The following is a 20061-nucleotide window of genomic DNA, read 5'->3' as shown; positions in this document are numbered from 1 at the left end:
TCATAAGTCTGATGTAGTTAATTATTAATAATTAGTTAAAAGTGTGTTATACTTCGCACAGTGTGTTCTTGGTATTTTTCATATTGTTTTTGTTTTTTATTACAATTATGAATCTAACAATTTTTAGGATAGGATATTTTGTTCTTTCCCTGCCTGTAAAATACTTTTTGGGTGAAAAGCATATGAAGGGTTTAACTACAAAACTCACACTTTTCCAGTTCATCATATTTTATAGTAAGAAGAACAAACTCTAATTTCAATACAACAAAGTATTTTAACTTTTACATTGTATATATATTGATAACTTTTTTTCTTGACTGTTGTAGATATATATTTTTGTGAGTCTTCAGGACTAGTCAATAATACAACTATATATTTAGGCGACTGAGTCCTTTAAGGTTACTAGAATCTGTAATATCATTATAATATCATAAAGTGGGAACCCTTAATTAGGCAAAAAAATGGCGAGTGTAGTGTGTGTGACCAAACCACCTCCTTGCACAACCATTGTTTCAGTAATAGTACTTCTTCACTAAGTACTGCTGCACCCCTAACCCATAATAGGTTGCAGTGGTACAGATCTATTTTTTTTTTTTTTTTTTTAATATCACTTGGAACACAATTAAAACACTAATTAATTCTAATAGTTATTTATCTTAAATTATACTATAATAATAATCATAAATAAGTAAGTTTTCAAAAATTATAGAATAGGTTGGGAGTAAACTTATTGGCCTCCACAAGGAATGGTTGGTTATGTCTTTGTCAGGTTTTTTAATCATGGTTACATGAGAATATTTCTATTGTTTTGAGAACTTTGTAGCCCTAAGTATTGAGTTCAACTTGCAAGGAACACTGGAGCCTATCCTGGCTATTTGCTGTTATATCTCAATATCACCAAGCCATTTTCTGGGGCTTTTGTTTTTAGTAAGTGTCTAATTAGATGTACTTTTGTGAGAATGGAGGAATAGTCAGTTGTAATATCATGTTTAACATTTGATTTATGAAGGTGTCATGTTCTATGTTTGAGAATAATATAATAACAACATGTAAATATGGAAGAAAGATAATTGGCGGATATATCTTTTTTTTCCTAGTCCTACACAGACCAATAACTATCCTCTTTTCTAAGAGGTGGTGATATCTCATAGTACCTTAGGAGTTTCTTTGTATGCTTCCATAAACTTCCATTATATATCAAGAGGTTAAACTTCGCAATTTGTCTTTTCAGTTCATTATTTAATTTGTTAAACGACCCTTTATGGTGATTCTCAGCTGACCTTCCATATCTAATGGGCTTTCCTCTAGGTCCTGATCAGATCTCTAATATAGTGTAAATAGGTCGATAAATTATTAACATTTTTGTGTTTGGGTCAGTTCATATAATATACCTTGTGTGAGTACAGGTCTCTTTTGTGCCTTAGAAGGCTCTTCGAAAAAAACCATCTGCATTAGGGAATGATCAGAGCTCGTACTTACAGTCTTGTGTTCTTTTAGTCATGGAAAACTTAAGTAATTATAAATTCAAGGGTTTTTGGTGGCACAGGTTTATTTATTTCTTTTTGCAACATAACTGAGAGAAAGATTCATTTGTTGACTTTATTGTAGAGCTTTGATATTTAAATGACTAATTTCAGAAATTTCCTTCTATCTTTGTTCTCAAATGCTTCCACAGTCAGTTTTTGAAGTTATATTAATCAAATTTACAATTAATGGAATAATATTAAAATAAAATTAAAAGAACATAGTTTTTATGAATTTATTATTTTTTTAACAAACATTAAAAAGATTACAGAATAAACAAACTTTTGAGGAGTACATAATTGCCATATAAAATTAAGTTTATATGTGTATAAAATTAGTTTCTGGTCTTAATTAATAGTGTGAGAGTGAGTATAATTATAAAAACATATATACATGGATACATAAAACATTCTTAATCAAAGGTGGCTAACCGTAATTTCTAATTATAAAATAAAATGTATCTTATGATAAAAACAAACTGAACTCTAGAATACAAATCCTTTGAAATAAATTATAAGAATTAAGCCCATTTCTTAGATTCACTTCACAAGCTCAATTACAATAAATATTACTCTGGAACAATATACTCAAATATGAAGAATATAGCTGTACATAGTACAACCTTTCATGGAATTTTTCTTCATATTTATTTAAAAATTAGTCATTTGGTGTAGGCACTTTTACAGTATAAAACTAATTTAATTTTAAACTACTTAGCCTTATTTTGAATTGGTAGAAATAATTTGAATTCCGCTGGTAATTCATCTTCTGCATACAGCCTGTCCGAGAAATATACTCTCCGTATCCTACAATTAGCATGAATTTGAACCCTTAGAGTTTCAACATAGTTGGTACCATAAGCTCGGCGAGTAAAATCGGCGAGATTAAACTGAATCTGATTCCAGCCATCATCTAACCTCATAGGCATAGTACAAATAAAAGGCTTAACTCTGGTTGTTGATTGATAGTTGCTTGCTCTGAACCTTCGACGCACATTTTTGTCATCTAGAACCTTAAAAAGAAAAAAAAATGAAAGATCATCAAATGAAACAGTATTAATGATGGGAATCATTAATTAAAAGGATGTTTTACTAAAATAATCTGTGAGGACAAGAGTAAATTTCAGAATTTTTAAAATAAAAAAATACTTTTATCTCATTATGAATTAACTTAAATGTAAGGAGGCAGATATTGACTTCTAAATTTATACTAAAATATTGTTTAAGTGTTCCAAACGATATTTTTAAAAGAATATATCTGTACCGCTACAACCTATGAAGGGTTAGGGGTGCAGCAGTTAGTAGGTACTAATACTAGGACACCGGTTTTGCAAGGAGGTGATTTGGTTAGAAGCCAATCCTCTCAATCCCCAGTTTTTTGCTCAAGTAAGGGTACCCACTTTAAGCGATTTGGTGGAGGGCACCTGAACCCGCAGGGCAGACTCACAGATACAAGGAAACAAAAAATAATTATCTGTCAGATTTGAACCTGGGTTCTTGGAGTTCGGAGCGCAGTGCCTTATTAATGAGCTACTCACTCCCACAAATGATATGATTCTAATAACCTTAAACGACCTCAGTCACCGGGGTGGGAGGGGGCTCTTGGACTTTAGGTATTAGATAGGAGTGAAACTAGTCAATTCATAGTTATGTCGCATAGTTTCAAAATCTCTAGCACCAGGAGAAGAGCAGACTGGAAATGATTCAATGGGCTGCTCATTTGTGAGTCATGAAGTCACTAGTGTGTGCATAATGAGGATTATGTTATTGCAAACCTTTAAGGATGTATTTAAAAGAGAAAACTCTGCAGATCTACTGGAAAACATCCAAAAAAGGATTGTCAAGGGCCCAAGGAAATGAAAAAAAGATATCCAAAGAAAATCAATTCAAGGATGAAATGTGTTAAATTAAAAAAAAAAAACTTTTCCATCAAACGGACATGCTTGAAAGGTAGATAGGTTCTTCTGAACTACTGGGTCACACAGTTCCAAACAGGACTTCAAAGTTTTTTTGTTTTTTTTTGCAAATGTACATGAACTTGGAAAGGACATAAATCCATGTGCTGTAGATATAGAATATCTGAGAGTAATCAGCACATTTTACACTGAACCACCCTAACCGAAAAGTTTTAGGATGTTAAGGTGACTCAAAATTCACTTTTAACTACCTTATTTTAAAAATATTTTCCGAGAGGGACCTTCATTTCTTCTAAGCAGGAGTGCTACAGCAATAAAGCTGCAGATGCTTCAGTTACCGGCTTAGTAGTCAGCAGTCTTCAATGGGCTTAGTGGTCTAAAGTCTCCTATGGGCTTAGTGGTCTGCAGACTTCTATGGGCTTAGTGGTCTGCACAATTCTAAGCATTAATTGTCTAAAGCAATGGGTTGAGAACGATTGCATTTGAAAATTAATATTTGTGGTTGTACTACTCTATAATATAATAAAGAATTACATCTTAGAAATAGAGAACCTAGTAGATCATATTCCAATAACCATGCCATGGAAAAGGTCCAAACAGATATTAATAATAGCATTAATAAATTTTACCTTGAAAAATTTTTAACAGTATTTATTCCCTTAAGCATTTTGTGCTTCTACTACAGATAAGCTAGTTAGTGTAAAGAAAAAGAAAGTTGCTTACCTGAACTTCAAATGTGAAATACTTCTTCAGATTTTTAATTATCATAACAAGAAATGGTAACTTGATTCCAAGCGTTTTCTTGGGGTCTGCAGGACATGTAAGGTATGCTGTACTGACATTTGTACCAACAATTTCCAATACCAATGATTGTATATCATTGTCAGTTATTCTCTTAATATGTCCATTCCTAACTTTTTTATCCCATATCTGAAGAGGCTTACTGCCAATGCTGTAGAGAATGGACAGGAATCCACTCTGAAATGTATTTTTAAACATTTCAAAAATACTGTAATAAATAACTTAATGTTTAGCACACAGTCGGCATTAGTAACGAGTATTATAACAGCACGAAAGGTTTTGTAAATAAACAACTACAAATAGGATAGAAAATAACATCCAAGGAGCTATAAATTCAATATGGCTAGTCCACATATATGTGCCATATATAAAGGACGAAATATTTTCTACCCGAGAGGGAAATAAAAGCTCTGTAGGTATAAAATATAAATTTATGTGTTTCGGTTTTATCATTTGAGCTAATTTAGTTCAGCTATCTAGGTGGGGATCGTTACATGGTAATATTGTCCTAGCAATCTAATTCAAAACTAATTTTTGTTATAAGAATTTATTTTAAAATGCTTTAGATTTGTGTTGATAAGAATTTAATTTGCTTACAAAAAATTAATAAAACTAACGAGTAAATTAATGAAACTTACTTAAAAGGGTGGTGGCAGTATGTTCTACTAACAAGGATGAGCCGAGGATCAATATGAAACAAAATCTATCAGGTTAAACTCTTTATTTACCGATTGTAAATAATATAAAAACATTATTTGCCTCATTTCCTATTTGGAAAAATGATTTTAAGGTCCAACATCGTTTGTTCGTTCATTGCAATAAATGGTACATTCCCCCCAAATTATCAACTCATCCTTTTGAGTTCTATTCGCTTACTATGGCTGTATTTCTAGTAACCTAATCATATTTATTGTTATAACGATTGAAATTCAGAAGAAAGAATGCTTAGTTTTTTAAATATAAGAAACAATCGTGCTAGTGTCCATGAGTTTGGATTTCTGAGTTAGTACATCTCAAATCTGATTTGAAATATCCAGATAATGAGACTTAAAATTTCAATCCCTAAATTGGAAAAATAAAAATTTTGGACGCTTATGGTAAGGTGGGCTGTCGGGTTCCAATAGCTCGACATAAATAGGTATAACGGCAGTTGATAAGTGACTGGAAAAAAAACGTGAATCTTGCCTAGCCAAGAAATGCCTATAACCCGTTAGCCGGTTCAACAAGTGAATACCGATAGAATTTTTACTAGGATCTGGGGTCTGGTGGACCCCATTTCACCAGTTAAAGATTAAAAGAGAAAGATGGTAAATTAGAGGGGCGTATAATCCAGGTTTCACTTTATCATTCAAAGTGAGATAGTTATTAGAGTCCCACAGCAAATCCAAGAGAAACCAGTTCACATAGTTTAAAACTAGGTCATTCTTCTTTTTTTTTCAGCAATTAGTTTCTGATATGCACAGATGTATGGGAAAGAAACTTCTTGCAAGGAATTATGACGTATGTTACAGTGTTTTCTAAAGGGAAGAGTTTGGCAGGGGTACGTACTGCACCGGGTTTTGTCTGCGCCTAGTGTAACGTGGAGTTTACTTTTGTAAGTTACTATTTTGGTACCTTTATTTACTGCCACTCGAACTATCTTCCTATAGTCAACTGTCTTCTTCCAATGTGAAGTTTGTTTCTTTTTTTAATTACAGATATAGATAAAAAAACTTCCTAAATTGATAATATTTTATGTGTGTTTGGTATCGTCAACCGCAATCTTCCATTCTATGAAACTAACAACTGTGACGATACGAAAACTTTCAGTACCTACACGCATTTATATGTTTATCTTTAGTGCAATTTCTCTAGTAGATTGTGTTTATTTTGTGCTTTAGCAAGTTTAATTATTGTTAATGAAATATAATTTTTATCACTATCATTCAAGATAATGGTTAAGTCTGGAACTTCAAAATCGAATTATAATAGCAATCATCTCACAGAAAATAATGATGTAATTTGCATGTATATTTTATTATGAATAAATTCGCAGATGTCGAAAGTTGGGAAACACAAGTATAGCGTAAGGTATCCCACTGCTTATAATAGACCCACTTTTTTTTCGTGTTGTGAAAAATCTTTCTGAGGTTTGAATGTTTTTAGGTGCTCATATAAGCTTCCGGACATTGAATATGATCATTATAACTATTTGTCTTTTTGAATGTCGATTCTCAGGGACCACTATTACTCGTCTTAATTTGACACAAATGAAGCTACTTTCATTTAATTTCACAGAACTTAACTACATAGTTAAAGAATTCTTCTAAACGAGCTAGTCGTTCTTGATCTCGTTTTAGGAAGTGGCAACTTTGAAAATAAATTTGATAAGTTTTTGTTATTTAAAATTATTTCGGAATCAGTTAACTGAATGTATGACAACCTACTATTTTCCTTACACCGTTAATATGTCAGTTAGTGCTGATTTCGTTATCAATAGAAACTACCTTGATACACAATTTGAAGGATACAAATTAAATGCAACTTCTCTTCCAATTTGTACTAAAAATATCCTGGATGGTATTATATGTTTTTTTTTCAAATATAGTAAATTATGATGTATTAATCTAATGCAGTGATACATTAATCTTATATGATCTAATTATTTTGTGTGGTTTTAAAAAATAGGTATTGACATTGTTTATCCCACTGATGATCAATATTCATTCATTCAGCAAAGAGAATATAGTATCCACGATCATATTCATTGTGACCCATGGGATTCTTTGTCTGTCTACTATGTAAATTCAGAGTGGAAAATTAAATGTTTTACTGTGCCTTCTAAAGTAAATTAACGTATTTCCTTAAGGTTTTATTTGTGTTTGTAGATTTTCATATTTTTGTATATAATGAAATAAAATATTCCACAGGAACCCATTAATGTTGAAGAGCCATTTGAAGTTTGGGAAATACCCAATAGTAAGCAGAGATTAGTCGGACGATCAAATGTGACAATTTGTTTTGCATCAAATGATTTAGTTGCCCTTAGTGATGGAGGAGGAACTATTTTCATTCTTTCAACTGGTGATAGACACCAAAGAAGCTCTAAATGGAAAGTAAGTAGAAATAAAAACTAATGGGAGATTATTTTTTTTACCAATCCTAATTAAAATGTAAGTTATGCTCTAATAAATTTCTCCTTTAGTCCCTGCATTTTGAAGAAATGGAAAAGCCAGGCCGCATTGTTGATGCCAAATCTCCTAATCTCGGAGAAGTACATATGCTATTTGCTTATGTTGACTCAAAACAGACATATCTTAGTCATTTACATCTAAAATCAAGTAGGTAGTTTATTGAGTAACAGATTTATTTTTTATTATCATTTCTCACTGCTTTCTACGACATTACCACAGTAGCTTTATGTGGACTATAATGCTTTATTTAATTGCTATTTACTTATTCTTTAGTCTTCTTGTTCCATTAGGACTGTTTACACATATTTTTAAGGTTTATTTCTATCATAATGAAGGCAGTTTAGTGAGTACAATGCAAGAATTTAAAATTTAAGTTTTCTTTAATATATAGGTAGTTTTCTGATTAATTTCTTATCAATGTGATGATTGAAGTCATAATTTAGATTTCAGATATAATTTGAGCTGCTTACTATCAACTAAAATTTGATTCTCTAAACAGTTATAATCACTTATACCTTTACAAAAAGAATAGTATGTATTTCTTTTTAAATGTCGTTCCATCTTTTTATTCCTTCCTGAAACTCTTTATTTATTTTCTGAACTTGTTTTTCTGGAAATTGTTGATAACCTTTACACATCTGAGGAGATGGAACTGATCTTATAAGACAGTTATGAAGCTGCAATAATGCAATAATAGACAAAAATTTTAAGCATTCCCCTCTTGCATCATTAAACTAGGATATAATGGAAAATAAATACCTCGATCAATAGTCCATGTCAGGGTTTACTGGAGCATCATTATGTTTTCTACATTCTCAAAACGAATACTAGCTTATTAGTCTTGTAACTTTTCATTAAAATAATTGAGATCTCTCTCTTTTTGTTATTTTGTTTCCATCTGTCTTATTGCATGTTCTAGTGAGATGTAGTAAAAAAAAAAAAAAAAACTATTTTGGCTTTAAAAAGTATAACAATTGAAAGTTAGTATGCTTTTAGGAATTGTTAAACTTTAACCTGTATTATAACTTGAAATGTTAAGGTGATGGAGAGCAGTGGAAACTTGAGAGGAAACGAGTAATATATGGCAAAAGTATACTAGATTATGCAGCTCTAGCATTAGACTGCTCTGTGATGTACATTGTTAGCCAGGAGGAGCTCAAGTCTCAGGAACTTATTGATGAGGAGAAGAAACCTGTGATAGGTTTGTTAATATCTGTTTTCAGTTCTAATTACTTTAAAATCTATAGTACTGTTGTGTTTAAAATATTATGAAAAATGGACAATTTTTCAGTATAAAATCTTATTTCAAGCATAAATATAATAGTATCATCATAATATATAATAGTATTATATTGTAATTAATGGTAAGAATATAATAATATTACTGTAGAAGTTATGAAGTTGCGGAATTAAATTAACAGTATTGTTTCTGTAAATGATGAAAAAGGAAAGGTTTATAAATATAGATCACAAAAACTGACAATATTTTTTTTCCCAGTCCATTCTATATCTTGTTGTATCTGTTGACTTGTTGTACTCTTCATAATGTATTTGTATTTCTTTTAGAAAATGTGAAGTCATTTGAGTGGCAACAAAATTATGAAGAAGTTAAACTTTGGTTAGATGTTGAGTGCAATAAGCAGCCTACTATCAAGGTGTCAGCATCTGAGTTGACAGTTACTGTTCCAGAGAAGACATTATTAAAGGGACAGCTCTATCGACCGATTGAGGAGGGTCTTACTGTTTGGACCTTAACAAATAGCAAGTTAGTGATTTTATTTTTGTAAAATTACCTTATTTCATTATTTTCCGATAAATTCATAATTACTATTTCTGAAAACATTTACAATAAATAACACTGATCATAAGTAAATTATTAAATCTGAGAAATAAAAGAAAATGATTAAAATAATTGAATAATTGAAAAATAAATTGTTCAATCAGTTCATTTCAATAATTATTTTTTTCCCTTTAGCTTATAGTTATTATTAAATATGGTGTTGGATCTAGTTTATCTGTAATATTATAAATTAGCTTACTAAAGATTTTATATAAATAATTTTCACCTTCTTAGATTAGAAATAGTGATGTCTAAAAGAGATGAAGGAACTATGTGGCCCAAGATATTTGAAGTTAGTGATTTGCATGGAAAGGAAATAAGTGATCCTGATCTTGTTGCTGAAATTCACTCGAAATTGGCTCATTTGACTTCAGAAAGAGAGGTATTGTAGTCTTATTGGAGTACATTATTAGGTCTTATAGCATTTTTATGATAAGAGCAGCCAAGCCATCTAATATATTTGCAATAAGAAACAAACCAAAACAAAAACAATAACTTGGACTGGTGGAGGTTTTTAAATCACGTTCAAGTTCATTCTAAACATTTTTTGTTGTTCATCTATGTAAAAGTTTACTGCTTTAATCCTTAGATAGTTGAATAAATCTTTCAACAGATTTTCAGACTAAAATATTATTTCTTTATCTAAGTAGTAATTCATACCAGGGCATAATTTAGTACATGATGATTTTTGCATGAATTGACTTAATGATTCTATTTTAACATGAAAAAAAATTAGATTAAAAATACTGGAAGATATTGATTGACCGTGTGTAAAGATGAAAGGAATATGGTCCGGGTGCGGTCAAAAAAACTCAAATAGTAGAATATACTATTTTATTGAGCCAACGTTTCGCCCCACGTTGCAGGGCTTCGTCAGGGCTAAAAAAGATACAAACACATAGTGTTTAACATACTATGTGTTTGTATCTTTTTTAGCTCTGACGAAGCCCTGCTACGTGGGGCAAAACGTTGGCTCAATAAAATAGTATATTCTACTATTTGAGTTTTTTTGACCGCACCCGGACCATATTCCTTTCAGCTAGATTAAAAATAGTTTTAAACATAATATAAATCAAATAGAAAAAATAATTTTTATTGTATTTGCAGGATGTGGGTGGTGCAACTGTTTTGAATTCTGGACAGCTCGAAGAATGTGATATCAATGATGGTGATAGAAGAGCTTTCTTTGCATATGATCTCTCTTCAGCAACTATAAATTCTATCCATAAGGTGATAGTCTCTTTATAATAATTTAAAGTTGACTACATTGACATTGAAGGCTTATAGTTCTTAACATTTGGCTGGTCCTAGAAATCTAGATAGTTATTTATAAGTTTTAAATGTTTTAATGAAGGCTCTTGCGTGCTACAACTGAAATATTGATTTGAGCAAATGCTGGATGTTTTTTCTTATCCCAGTAAATAGTTTGAATAAATATTAGTTGGAATCTTTTTAGAAGGAGCTCTTTGATAATAAATTTTTTATATATTACCTTGAATATATTAAATAATAGATTAAGCCTTAGTTTAGACAAATAAAGCATATAAGAGTTTCCATGGTTACCTGTTGATAGTTCTGTATCTTACAATCACAAATAAAGCACATTAGCTACTCATATTGACACTTTTGTACAAACTGAATCAGTTTATTATTTTGCATTAGGTAGAACTTGGAAGTGGACAGTGGTTGATGCACGGCCCTAGGTCATTGAAGGGACCACCTCGATTTTGTATACGGTCAGATGTTGATGGCATTGTTTGTGAAGTAACAAAGGAACATAAACTATCTCATACTGCTACAATTTGTGCTTTTGGTTTCATTCAGGCCTCTAAATCTTCAAGAATATTTTCCTTTTTTCCTGCAGGTAAAGTATTCTGAATTATATTCCTTTTACTTGTATGTCAACAATTAAATAATAATTGATAAAGAATTCTTTCAATGAATTAAATAATTGTTGCTAAAGAATTCTACTTACATTTTTGAATCAGAGAAATGTTTTTATTTAGTATATTTAGAGATTACATTTATATTACTTTGACTACATCAGTACTCATTTGGCAAAATGAAAAAAATTACAGTAGTCCTATTATTTTATTCACTATCGAATTTCTATGTATTTAACTTTCTAATATAAGGATTCCATATTATCAAATTTTGTTTATAGAAATAATTATATATAAAAAAAAAATCTTGTGCTATAGATTTTATTCTGGGACTCAAAGGGAATGTTCATTCCTAATATTCTCAGGAGTCCAATATTTTGAGGGCTAGATTCAGCCAAAAAAGTTTCATCAAAGTCCGTGAGACACATGTTGGATCCTCTTCTTTTGAAGAGAAATGAGATTAAAATTGTTAAGCGAAATAAAAATAAACTTTCAACTGCTTGAATATTAATTCATTTCATTTTATTTTTCAGATATCAGTTATGCTGGAGTGGTGGATGCAGGAGGGCGAATATTCCTTTACAAAGGTGGGCTACGGCCTGGCCCGAAAACAAGCTGGGGGACCCAGTATGTGCTTAGCCTTGCCGATGAGGAAAGAATGCTTGGTATACATGCTTCTTCGCATCACATCTTCTTACTTTCCAACCATCAACTACATGTCATCGGACTGTCACACAGTTAGTTTGTGATATAATGGTCGACTTTAATTCAATATTTCATTCTTCATATTGTATTGAATGGTTTTATTTAAGTTATTTTAAAGGATTTTAGCATTAAATGCAAGGCTGGTTTTTTCACCAGTATAAGTATTTTAAATTCTTTGAAATTGCCATTTGATCACTATATTAATTTTATTCAATTTATATGTGTATATATATCTTACCCCTGCCTTCTGTGAGAATTTTTTGTTAAATTATAAATCATCTTAGTTTTAGTCTGAACATAATAATTGTAAAAGTTTTTTTTCAGGCATTGTATACCCATACTCCTATTCAATTTTTGACTACATAATGTATATTCATGACAACTAGAATAGTTAATTAGTTATTAAAATATATTGAATTATAATTTTATTTAGGTTGTTGTTTGTTTATTACATTTCAATTGGACACTCTTTCCAAGGGGTTTAGGGGAAAAAATATGATTGAAGACCTGATTTACAATTTTATATGTATAGATGGTCTTAAATTACTTAATCATCTCAAAAATATTTTTAAATTTCAAAAGATAAAATTAATTTTTTTTAAAAAATAGTTCTTATCAAATTTCTTGAATCCAGAGCTCCAATTTCTGTATTCTTTGTTTTATACCAGGGACATTCTGCATGTCTCTAATTGATTTCATTGTTTTTTTATTAATTCATATTTTTAAAATTTTTCTGTTACATGACTTTACCATTGCTGAATTATGTGTATAATAAAGGAATCTTTTTACGAATCATGAGCCCAACCATATACATTGAGGTGCTGAATATTGGTTTAAAAAAGTAAGAAAAAAAGTATAATAAACTCTTAGAAATGATCAATACCTACATAGATTTGAGGATTCATATAACAGATAAAAGTTTAACATAAGGAAAAAAAAGAAGAAAACCCTTAATGTTTTTTAGAAGATTAATAGCTCTAAGAATAATTTTTAAGTAAAACATAAATCAATTATTTGGCCTGCAGAATGTTTTGAACAATTTTCCATAACAACAATTGGGTCATTTGGGTGTAAAACATTGTAATTTATAATGGAGAAACTAATTCTTAAGTTTTGAAAATAATATTTGGTACTTTACTTTAAAAAAATTGCAAAATTATATTACTCAATTATTTGGAGTATATTGAAAAACAAAACTTTTACTAGCTGCTACTCAAATTTTGTTTGTGGATATAAGAACAGATAGGAAGGTACTTGCAGATACCATGCTTTATCTGCAAATATGAGTTCTTGTTAACATGTTATATTTCAGATACCATATTTTACAATGATTGAAGCAATCTGATGTAAATCATGGTAACTGATGTTTAATGTGAATTGAAGTTGTTGGGATTACCTGATTTCTTAAACTGATTTAAGAGTGCGTGTTTTAATGGAATAAGTTTGTTATGATGAGTGACTATTGGTTGAAGGTAAAGCATTTTAACTACCAAACATATTAATATATTAAATGTTTCTCTTTCGTTAGTTACCGTAGTTTATAATACCTCAATTTAAGTAATATGTTGCTTCACAAAGTGACAGGTACCATGGCAGGACCTAGTACAAAATAGGTCCATGATAGTATATACTATCATGGTTGTAAATACTGTCATGATTGTAATTGTCAAATAGTTTACACTATGCCAGTGCCCATAACTATCTTCCTGTTTATCTCCAGTATTCATAGAGTCTAAACTTGATTTCAGAAATATATTGCTATATTTTAATGAATATTTATTTCGCAAAATAATTAGTTAAAAATACAGGTTTTTTGTTTGTGATTCTTTTTAAGGAGTCTCTAAAGGTTTACACAAATACTGAAAACAGACAGGTGATGAGTTATACTGACGGTGAATTTATAACAGCTGGTTTAACTAAGATTGAAAGCCTGTCCATTTGCCACTTGCTGAAAATCCAAAACATGTACAAATGCATGGGAAACAAAGGAAGCAACAAACCTCAGTATCCACTCTTTTGAATTTTTTCGGCTCTTACATTAGAATCACTCTATTATAATTATAAAAAAGAAAAGAAATAGAGAAAGGCGAAATGAAAAGAAAAGTAAATATCAGCAATGTAGGATATAGATGATAAAAATTAATATAATTAGTACTACATAACCTATAAATTCAACCTTCGTTCTAGAATTTTTGTCAGAAACTTTTATATTTAATTATCTAGACATATATATAATGCCTTCATATTTGAAGAAATAAAAGTTAAAAAAGTACTTTCGTTCCATACGTCAAATGACAACACTGTCAGACAATTTCAATGAGGATAAGAGCTAGTTTATATTAAATACCATTTGATTCTTTTTTGACAAGGCAAGTATAATCAGAATCTTTAGAGTCGTTTTCAAGAAAATGGATACTATAAAGTAGCACTTCTGGTCGGTCGATTTTAGCGAAACTTACTGTCACATCCCTGGCTTATTACACATCTTAAATATTTAATTTCAGTTTCTTAAAACGTTTTGTCTTTGAGCTAGGCTGTTCATGAACAGACACACAGAGCATTTTGTGAGACTATTTTTTGGATTCGGGGGACCTTAAAACATTTCCGTCAAAATCTGGAATTTGAAATTTTGTATGATCTCGATCCTTTCACTTACTTATACATATATTCTATACCTAAGCAAGTGAAAGTAAAAATCTTGTACTGTAAATTCTGCCGTTTTGGGAGAATAACCCCTAGGTCGAAATATCTATGAGCTAACCTCAATCTCTTGAACTATATTAGACTCGAAATGCTCATTACTTGAAGTTGTCTCTTATTTCCCCAAAATATAAACCATGGGGAATGACAGGTGGAGCTATCAATACCCACCGCTGGCTAACTTGAAGAAGACAAAATCGCGGACGTTCAGAGAATTTTACAGAGAAAATTAACGTATGGAATGGAGACCTCTCAGTCACTCGTAAGGATAAATGAGTTTTTTTTCGGCCAAGACTCCCATTGGAGCCCTATACTGCCTAACCATGGTTGGGGGTCAAAGTTCTTCATTTTGTGGGACCGCCAGTTAATGAAAAAAGTCAACGTCCCAGGACGGATTCGAACCGGCACCGCCAATAGGATAAATAAGTTGCTAGTTTATAAAAGTACCAGTGGACCAGCCTAAACAACTGAAATAGTAGTAAATTAAGACCAGCTTCCTCTCTCCTTCCCTTCCAGCAACCGATTCAGTAGGCATTATCACTTTCGAATGAAGACAATTTACTTTTTTTTTGATATTACAAAATTACTTCAGTTAAAAAAAGGACGGGTGCATAAATAGGTTTATTCATAAGTTACTAAATTGCCGAAAGCTGCTGAAACACGATCATGACTGACACAATTCTTCCATTGCGAAGGAAGATGACAACTCAAATAAGAGCCACCTGTTAAGAAGATTTTTAATCCGTCTGGAGGTATTATTTTCATTTTTCAAGGGCTAAAATGGCAATTGTTATAAGACGATAAGGAAGTATTTCTATCGTTATTTTATCAGGCTGTATTTGGACAACAATCAAGATAATTAGCATGATAGATAGACCTATTTGAAGGATGACTTGTAATATATACTGTTATACAATCACGGCTGTTTCTTCAGCATGGTAACAGGGCAAAAGTAGGCTTTCTATTTGAAGAAAAGTAAAGCAACATTTTAACAATCAATAATAGATATAATTCTGGGAGGGGGTCGTTCGGGTGTTAAACATGGCATCTGACATCTTTTGCGAAAAAGAGTTTTAGGCAATATCTGATTCCTTAAAGCTGATTTCATAGGTTTTTATAAGTATTTGTAGGAAATTTATTTTGTTTTAAAGAGTAATATTGATATTAAGTTATGGTAAGTGACAGCTGATTGGAGGTAAGACATGGTTATTGACAAAGATGGCCACCCGATGCAGTCTGTTGCTTATTGATAAGAAAATTAAATCTAATATTTTGAATGTCAGGAACAGTTCAGAAAAGAGCTGTTTTTGCGATGGTAATGCTGAAGATTCAAAATGTGGTTTCGTGTATAAGTGCAAACAAACCTTATTGGGGTGGAAAGCTGCGAATTGCAAAAGAACGAATTCGTGTAAAATAGAGCTTGTGGGCTACCTGTGCTGCTTTGGTATTATTTTGTTGAACAAGAGTGCACACATAAACCATCGATTATTTAGAAAATAATCGATAGTAATTAACAATTGATCAATCGACATCTGATAGTGACAATCGGTCCTCCGTGGTTTCTATAGTCACCTGATTATATCACCTAAGCACAAAAGAGCTTCACTTCCAGAACACAGTCTGTTGTCTTAAAAGTGTTTGTTCATTTAGACTGTTAATAGATAATCAACTTTTTTTCTTTCTTTTTCGGCCTTTTGCCTCGAGAATGCTTTCTATAGTACTGGATGATATGTTCGGAATCAATTACAGTTTTTTCGTTGCATGTGTAATATTGGTTTAACTTTATAGGTCACCTGAGTATAAGAATGTTGTTTCATTAATTTAGAGTCAGGGATTCAATCAAAATAACTTTAAAAAACAAAACATTAAGTTTTTATTAGGAGCCTACTTTTTGGCCGAAACTTGAGGGCCGTTCTCAGGGCTAAAATATGTCAGAGATATGTAACAAAAAGATATAAATAAATTAAATAAAATCAAACAAATATAAAAATAAACTAAAACGTTTTTTGTTTTAAATAATTTTTCAATTAGTATTTTCTGAAAAAAAAAAATAACATGAATAATGATTAAAAATATATTTCTTAAATTTGGATCTTTAATCTAAATCCTAAACCTTCTGAAAATTTTGATGGTAAAAACATACTATTTAACATTTATTAAATTTATGACTTGTAAAAAGGAATTACTTAATTTTTAGTTCGAAACATTTTTTGGACGTATTTATGTATATAAAGTACATACAATTTTATTTATGAAACAGGAGGATTGTACATTTTCAATTAAATCTCATGGAATAAGTAAATAATAACTATACTAATGTAATAAATGAATTTTCAGATGGTTTCTTAATTTTCTCTTTTGAAAATATTCATTATATCTTAATAGCCTGTTACATCAATTGGTAATTTTACAATATATTAACATAAACATGCAGGTGAAAAATATTTGGACTGATAAATGGTGGGGCAGCCCCCACTGGAAAGAGTACATTCATTGAATCTGCAGTCTGGAGTTTCCTCTCGCAACCGCGGTCTGAGCTGAACTTGTCTCTTAATCTCGGACAGGTATGAACCTGATGTACATTTCCAGGTAAATAATAACTAAATATCATGCATAAGTGTATTAAGTGAAATAAGTCAGTAAGATGTTCTTTTGATTTTTAAAAAATGTTTTTTTTCATATATTTCAAAATGCTTATTTAAATTACTTCGACTTTGCAAATTTTCATGGAATTGGTTAAATTTACACCGTACACCTAAATCACTATATTTTAGAGAAATATTACTGATGAAAAAATATAATTTAATTATAAAAAATTATAATTCTATAGACTTTCTATAGAGAACTTACGTGCAGGGAAATAAATGTGACAAATATCCGTAAAGTGGGGTACCGCCTTCTGTTCATATCAGGACTATCGAATACATTTATTGCTAAAGAGAAAAGTTTCAGTTGTCGAAGACACTTGTATGAGGGTGCGTCCAGTGCAGAACAGAATTTCAGGCCTTCAACACTGCTAAGGATAAAAAACAAGATAACATACATAATGAATAAGATGAATCACAGAATGATTAGAAAGTAAGGAAACAACTTACATCGTAGGTACAAAATAGTATTGAAATATTTTATATTAAATATTTTTAACTGTAATAATAATTATAATAATAATAATATTCTTTTTTTTATTCTGGGATTGATACCTTTAGAATAATATACAGGCGTCGAAATTAGGCTTTAGAGCCTTAGTGTAAAATACAAAATAAAAATGAAATTATAAAACATCATAAAATATAATGAAAATAATAAATTTGAAAAGATAAAAATGAACAACAATAATTAGCAGAATATATAAAATAAGATTAGAACAAATAAAATTAAAACATATGTCATTTCATAAAAGTTTGTTGTTTTCTTAATTTCTAATCATTCTGTAATTCCTACTTAATTATTATGGTTGTTATCTTGTTTTTTGTTCTTAGTCCTGATGAATGCCTGAAAATCTGGCCGAAACTTTAGCACTAATAAATGAGCTTTTGTTAATTTGTGTTCCCCAATCATCTTCCTATGTATTATCCACGGTTAACAATATAATCATCATTATGGAGACACGATGGATTCGTTTCATTTAAGCTAAATGTTGCGGAATGTTTTGAAAATTACTGAATAAAACCTAAAAATCCTTTTCACTGATAAAGGATATTACTTTACGTATACTGTTGTGCTTACAATAAATGGAAAATGAATGTTACGTTTTAAGATATAGCTGGACCTGGAGAGAGAATTACGCCGTTCTCCAAAAGAAAGGAAAATTTTTATTTTTAGAAAAATTCTCCATTTTTTTTTAACCTCAACGAAATAATATTCGTTTCATAATGAATTAGTAGTTAATTTGTTGTTAGGATGAATGCAATAGACGTAATTGATACATTCACTGATTAAAAAAAAAAATTTATTTTGCTTTTGGTTAAAATATCTTCTTTATATATATTAATATTTGTATTATGCGCATTTCGTAATTTATATGTTTAAATTTTGTTAAGAATTTGACTCTAATGCAGTTATTGACAGTAATATGAGTTATAATGTATCATAGGTTGAATTATATAATGTATTAAAAAAATTGTTACACTATAGGAAAATTAAAATACACTGTTCAGGTTCAAATCTCGCAAAATTTTCTTAGAACTTTTTTCTTGAAAGATAAAATTATTGACCGTGGTTTTGATTCTTATCTCTATTGCACCTAGCTGCTAGATAAAATATGATTTTATTTAATACATACATACATATATATATATTCTTTTTAAACAATTCTTGATCCGCTCCTGAACGGTAAAAACTTGGCATTTTCTGCAGGATCCGACAAGTCAAGATATGAAGTCTGTTTTCTTTAGCGACTCTTGGTAGAATCTAACAATGAAGTCTATATGAGGTCTATCATAAGTTGAGTTAGGAAGTCGTCGGTATACGCTTCCTGTATCTTTCCAGACAAAGACCGCATCCTGTGCCAAAAGAACTTTCTTTGATACAGAGATACGATTTTGGCCATTCTAGTGAGAGAATAACCGTGTAACACAACAGCGTAATACGATTTTTTAAAGTAAAGAATCGTAACTGACTTATTGCTACACATATTTATGAAGGGTATGTTAGTTCTTTTTTTACAACTAGCTATTATTCATTATTAAGGATTTCATAAAATCGATCCATTTGATCAATCGCTATCCAGATGAAAGTCCAGTATTTATGTATTAACTATTTCAAAACACCTAATATAAGATATAGGACATAACTAGGACTTGATATATTTGTTAAATTATAGTTTTTATGGTAATTTAACCTGTAACTATTAAATTGATAAAAATACTTTTTTACAAGTGTCTAATTCATCCACATCTTTTAATTTCTTACCTGTGTAATGAGCTTTAATTCAAACTTGTATCTTGATCGTCGTATCTATGGCAACTTTAGCTATTAGTTTTAACTATAGCTACTTTTTGCCCAACACTGCATGGGACGAGACATATAACTCGCTACATAAAAGTGCATCCCATTCATATGGCATAAATATTATACTGAGTGAATCAAATGACTATTTTTGAATTCGTCTCAAGTTCCCATATTTATTTCCTAAAATATTTATTAATAAAAAAAAAAGAAAAGAAATTTCCGGAATAACGTTTAAAATCCATAAATACTGGAGATGTATTAGATTACCTGTAGACAGTTCACAACCTGACCTATCCGCTGCTGTGGTGTAACCTGTATGATGTTTACAGTTTGACTGATATCTGAAGATGAATGTATCTACTGTCTTAATATTATTGCAATAGATCTTGCGTGTTAGTTAATAATACAAGTTGTAACAATGACATTACTGTTTAAAAGCTGATACTTCATGGCCTCGGCACAGAGATGCAATGGTGCAAACCATGCGATATTTGCTGTCATGACAGTATTTACTGTCATTATGGAAACTACAATGCAATTATTCTATCATGGAATATTCGCTATTACGTT

General features: G+C 30.5%; 2 protein-coding genes across 2 annotated transcripts; one reads left to right on the top strand and one right to left on the bottom strand.

Moving 5' to 3' along the window:
• Positions 1-2081: 2081 nt before the first annotated feature.
• On the bottom strand, positions 2082-4512 carry Bug22 (cilia- and flagella-associated protein 20). The gene is made up of 2 exons (XM_014434369.2): positions 4163-4512; positions 2082-2536 (listed from the first exon to the last, which is right to left on the bottom strand). The coding sequence occupies exons 1-2, from the start codon at positions 4436-4438 to the stop codon at positions 2234-2236; spliced, it is 579 nt and encodes a 192-aa protein (XP_014289855.1). The 5' UTR covers positions 4439-4512; the 3' UTR covers positions 2082-2233.
• Positions 4513-6559: 2047 nt separating this feature from the next.
• Positions 6560-12059, top strand: LOC106689429 (nudC domain-containing protein 1). Its single transcript, XM_014434380.3, has 10 exons — positions 6560-6799; positions 6908-7065; positions 7150-7335; positions 7425-7560; positions 8453-8614; positions 8980-9178; positions 9488-9635; positions 10361-10483; positions 10916-11117; positions 11670-12059. Exons 1-10 carry the CDS (start codon positions 6655-6657, stop codon positions 11876-11878), a joined length of 1668 nt encoding a protein of 555 aa, XP_014289866.1. The 5' UTR covers positions 6560-6654; the 3' UTR covers positions 11879-12059.
• Positions 12060-20061: the final 8002 nt, after the last annotated feature.

This window comes from Halyomorpha halys, unplaced genomic scaffold, assembly GCF_000696795.3.
Source record: "Halyomorpha halys isolate HHAL.00 unplaced genomic scaffold, Hhal_1.1 Scaffold1357.1, whole genome shotgun sequence".
In the NCBI taxonomy this organism is placed as follows: Eukaryota; Metazoa; Arthropoda; class Insecta; order Hemiptera; family Pentatomidae; genus Halyomorpha; species Halyomorpha halys.
Note: the sequence above shows the minus strand (reverse complement) of the source record. Positions and strands in the feature narration are given on the sequence as shown.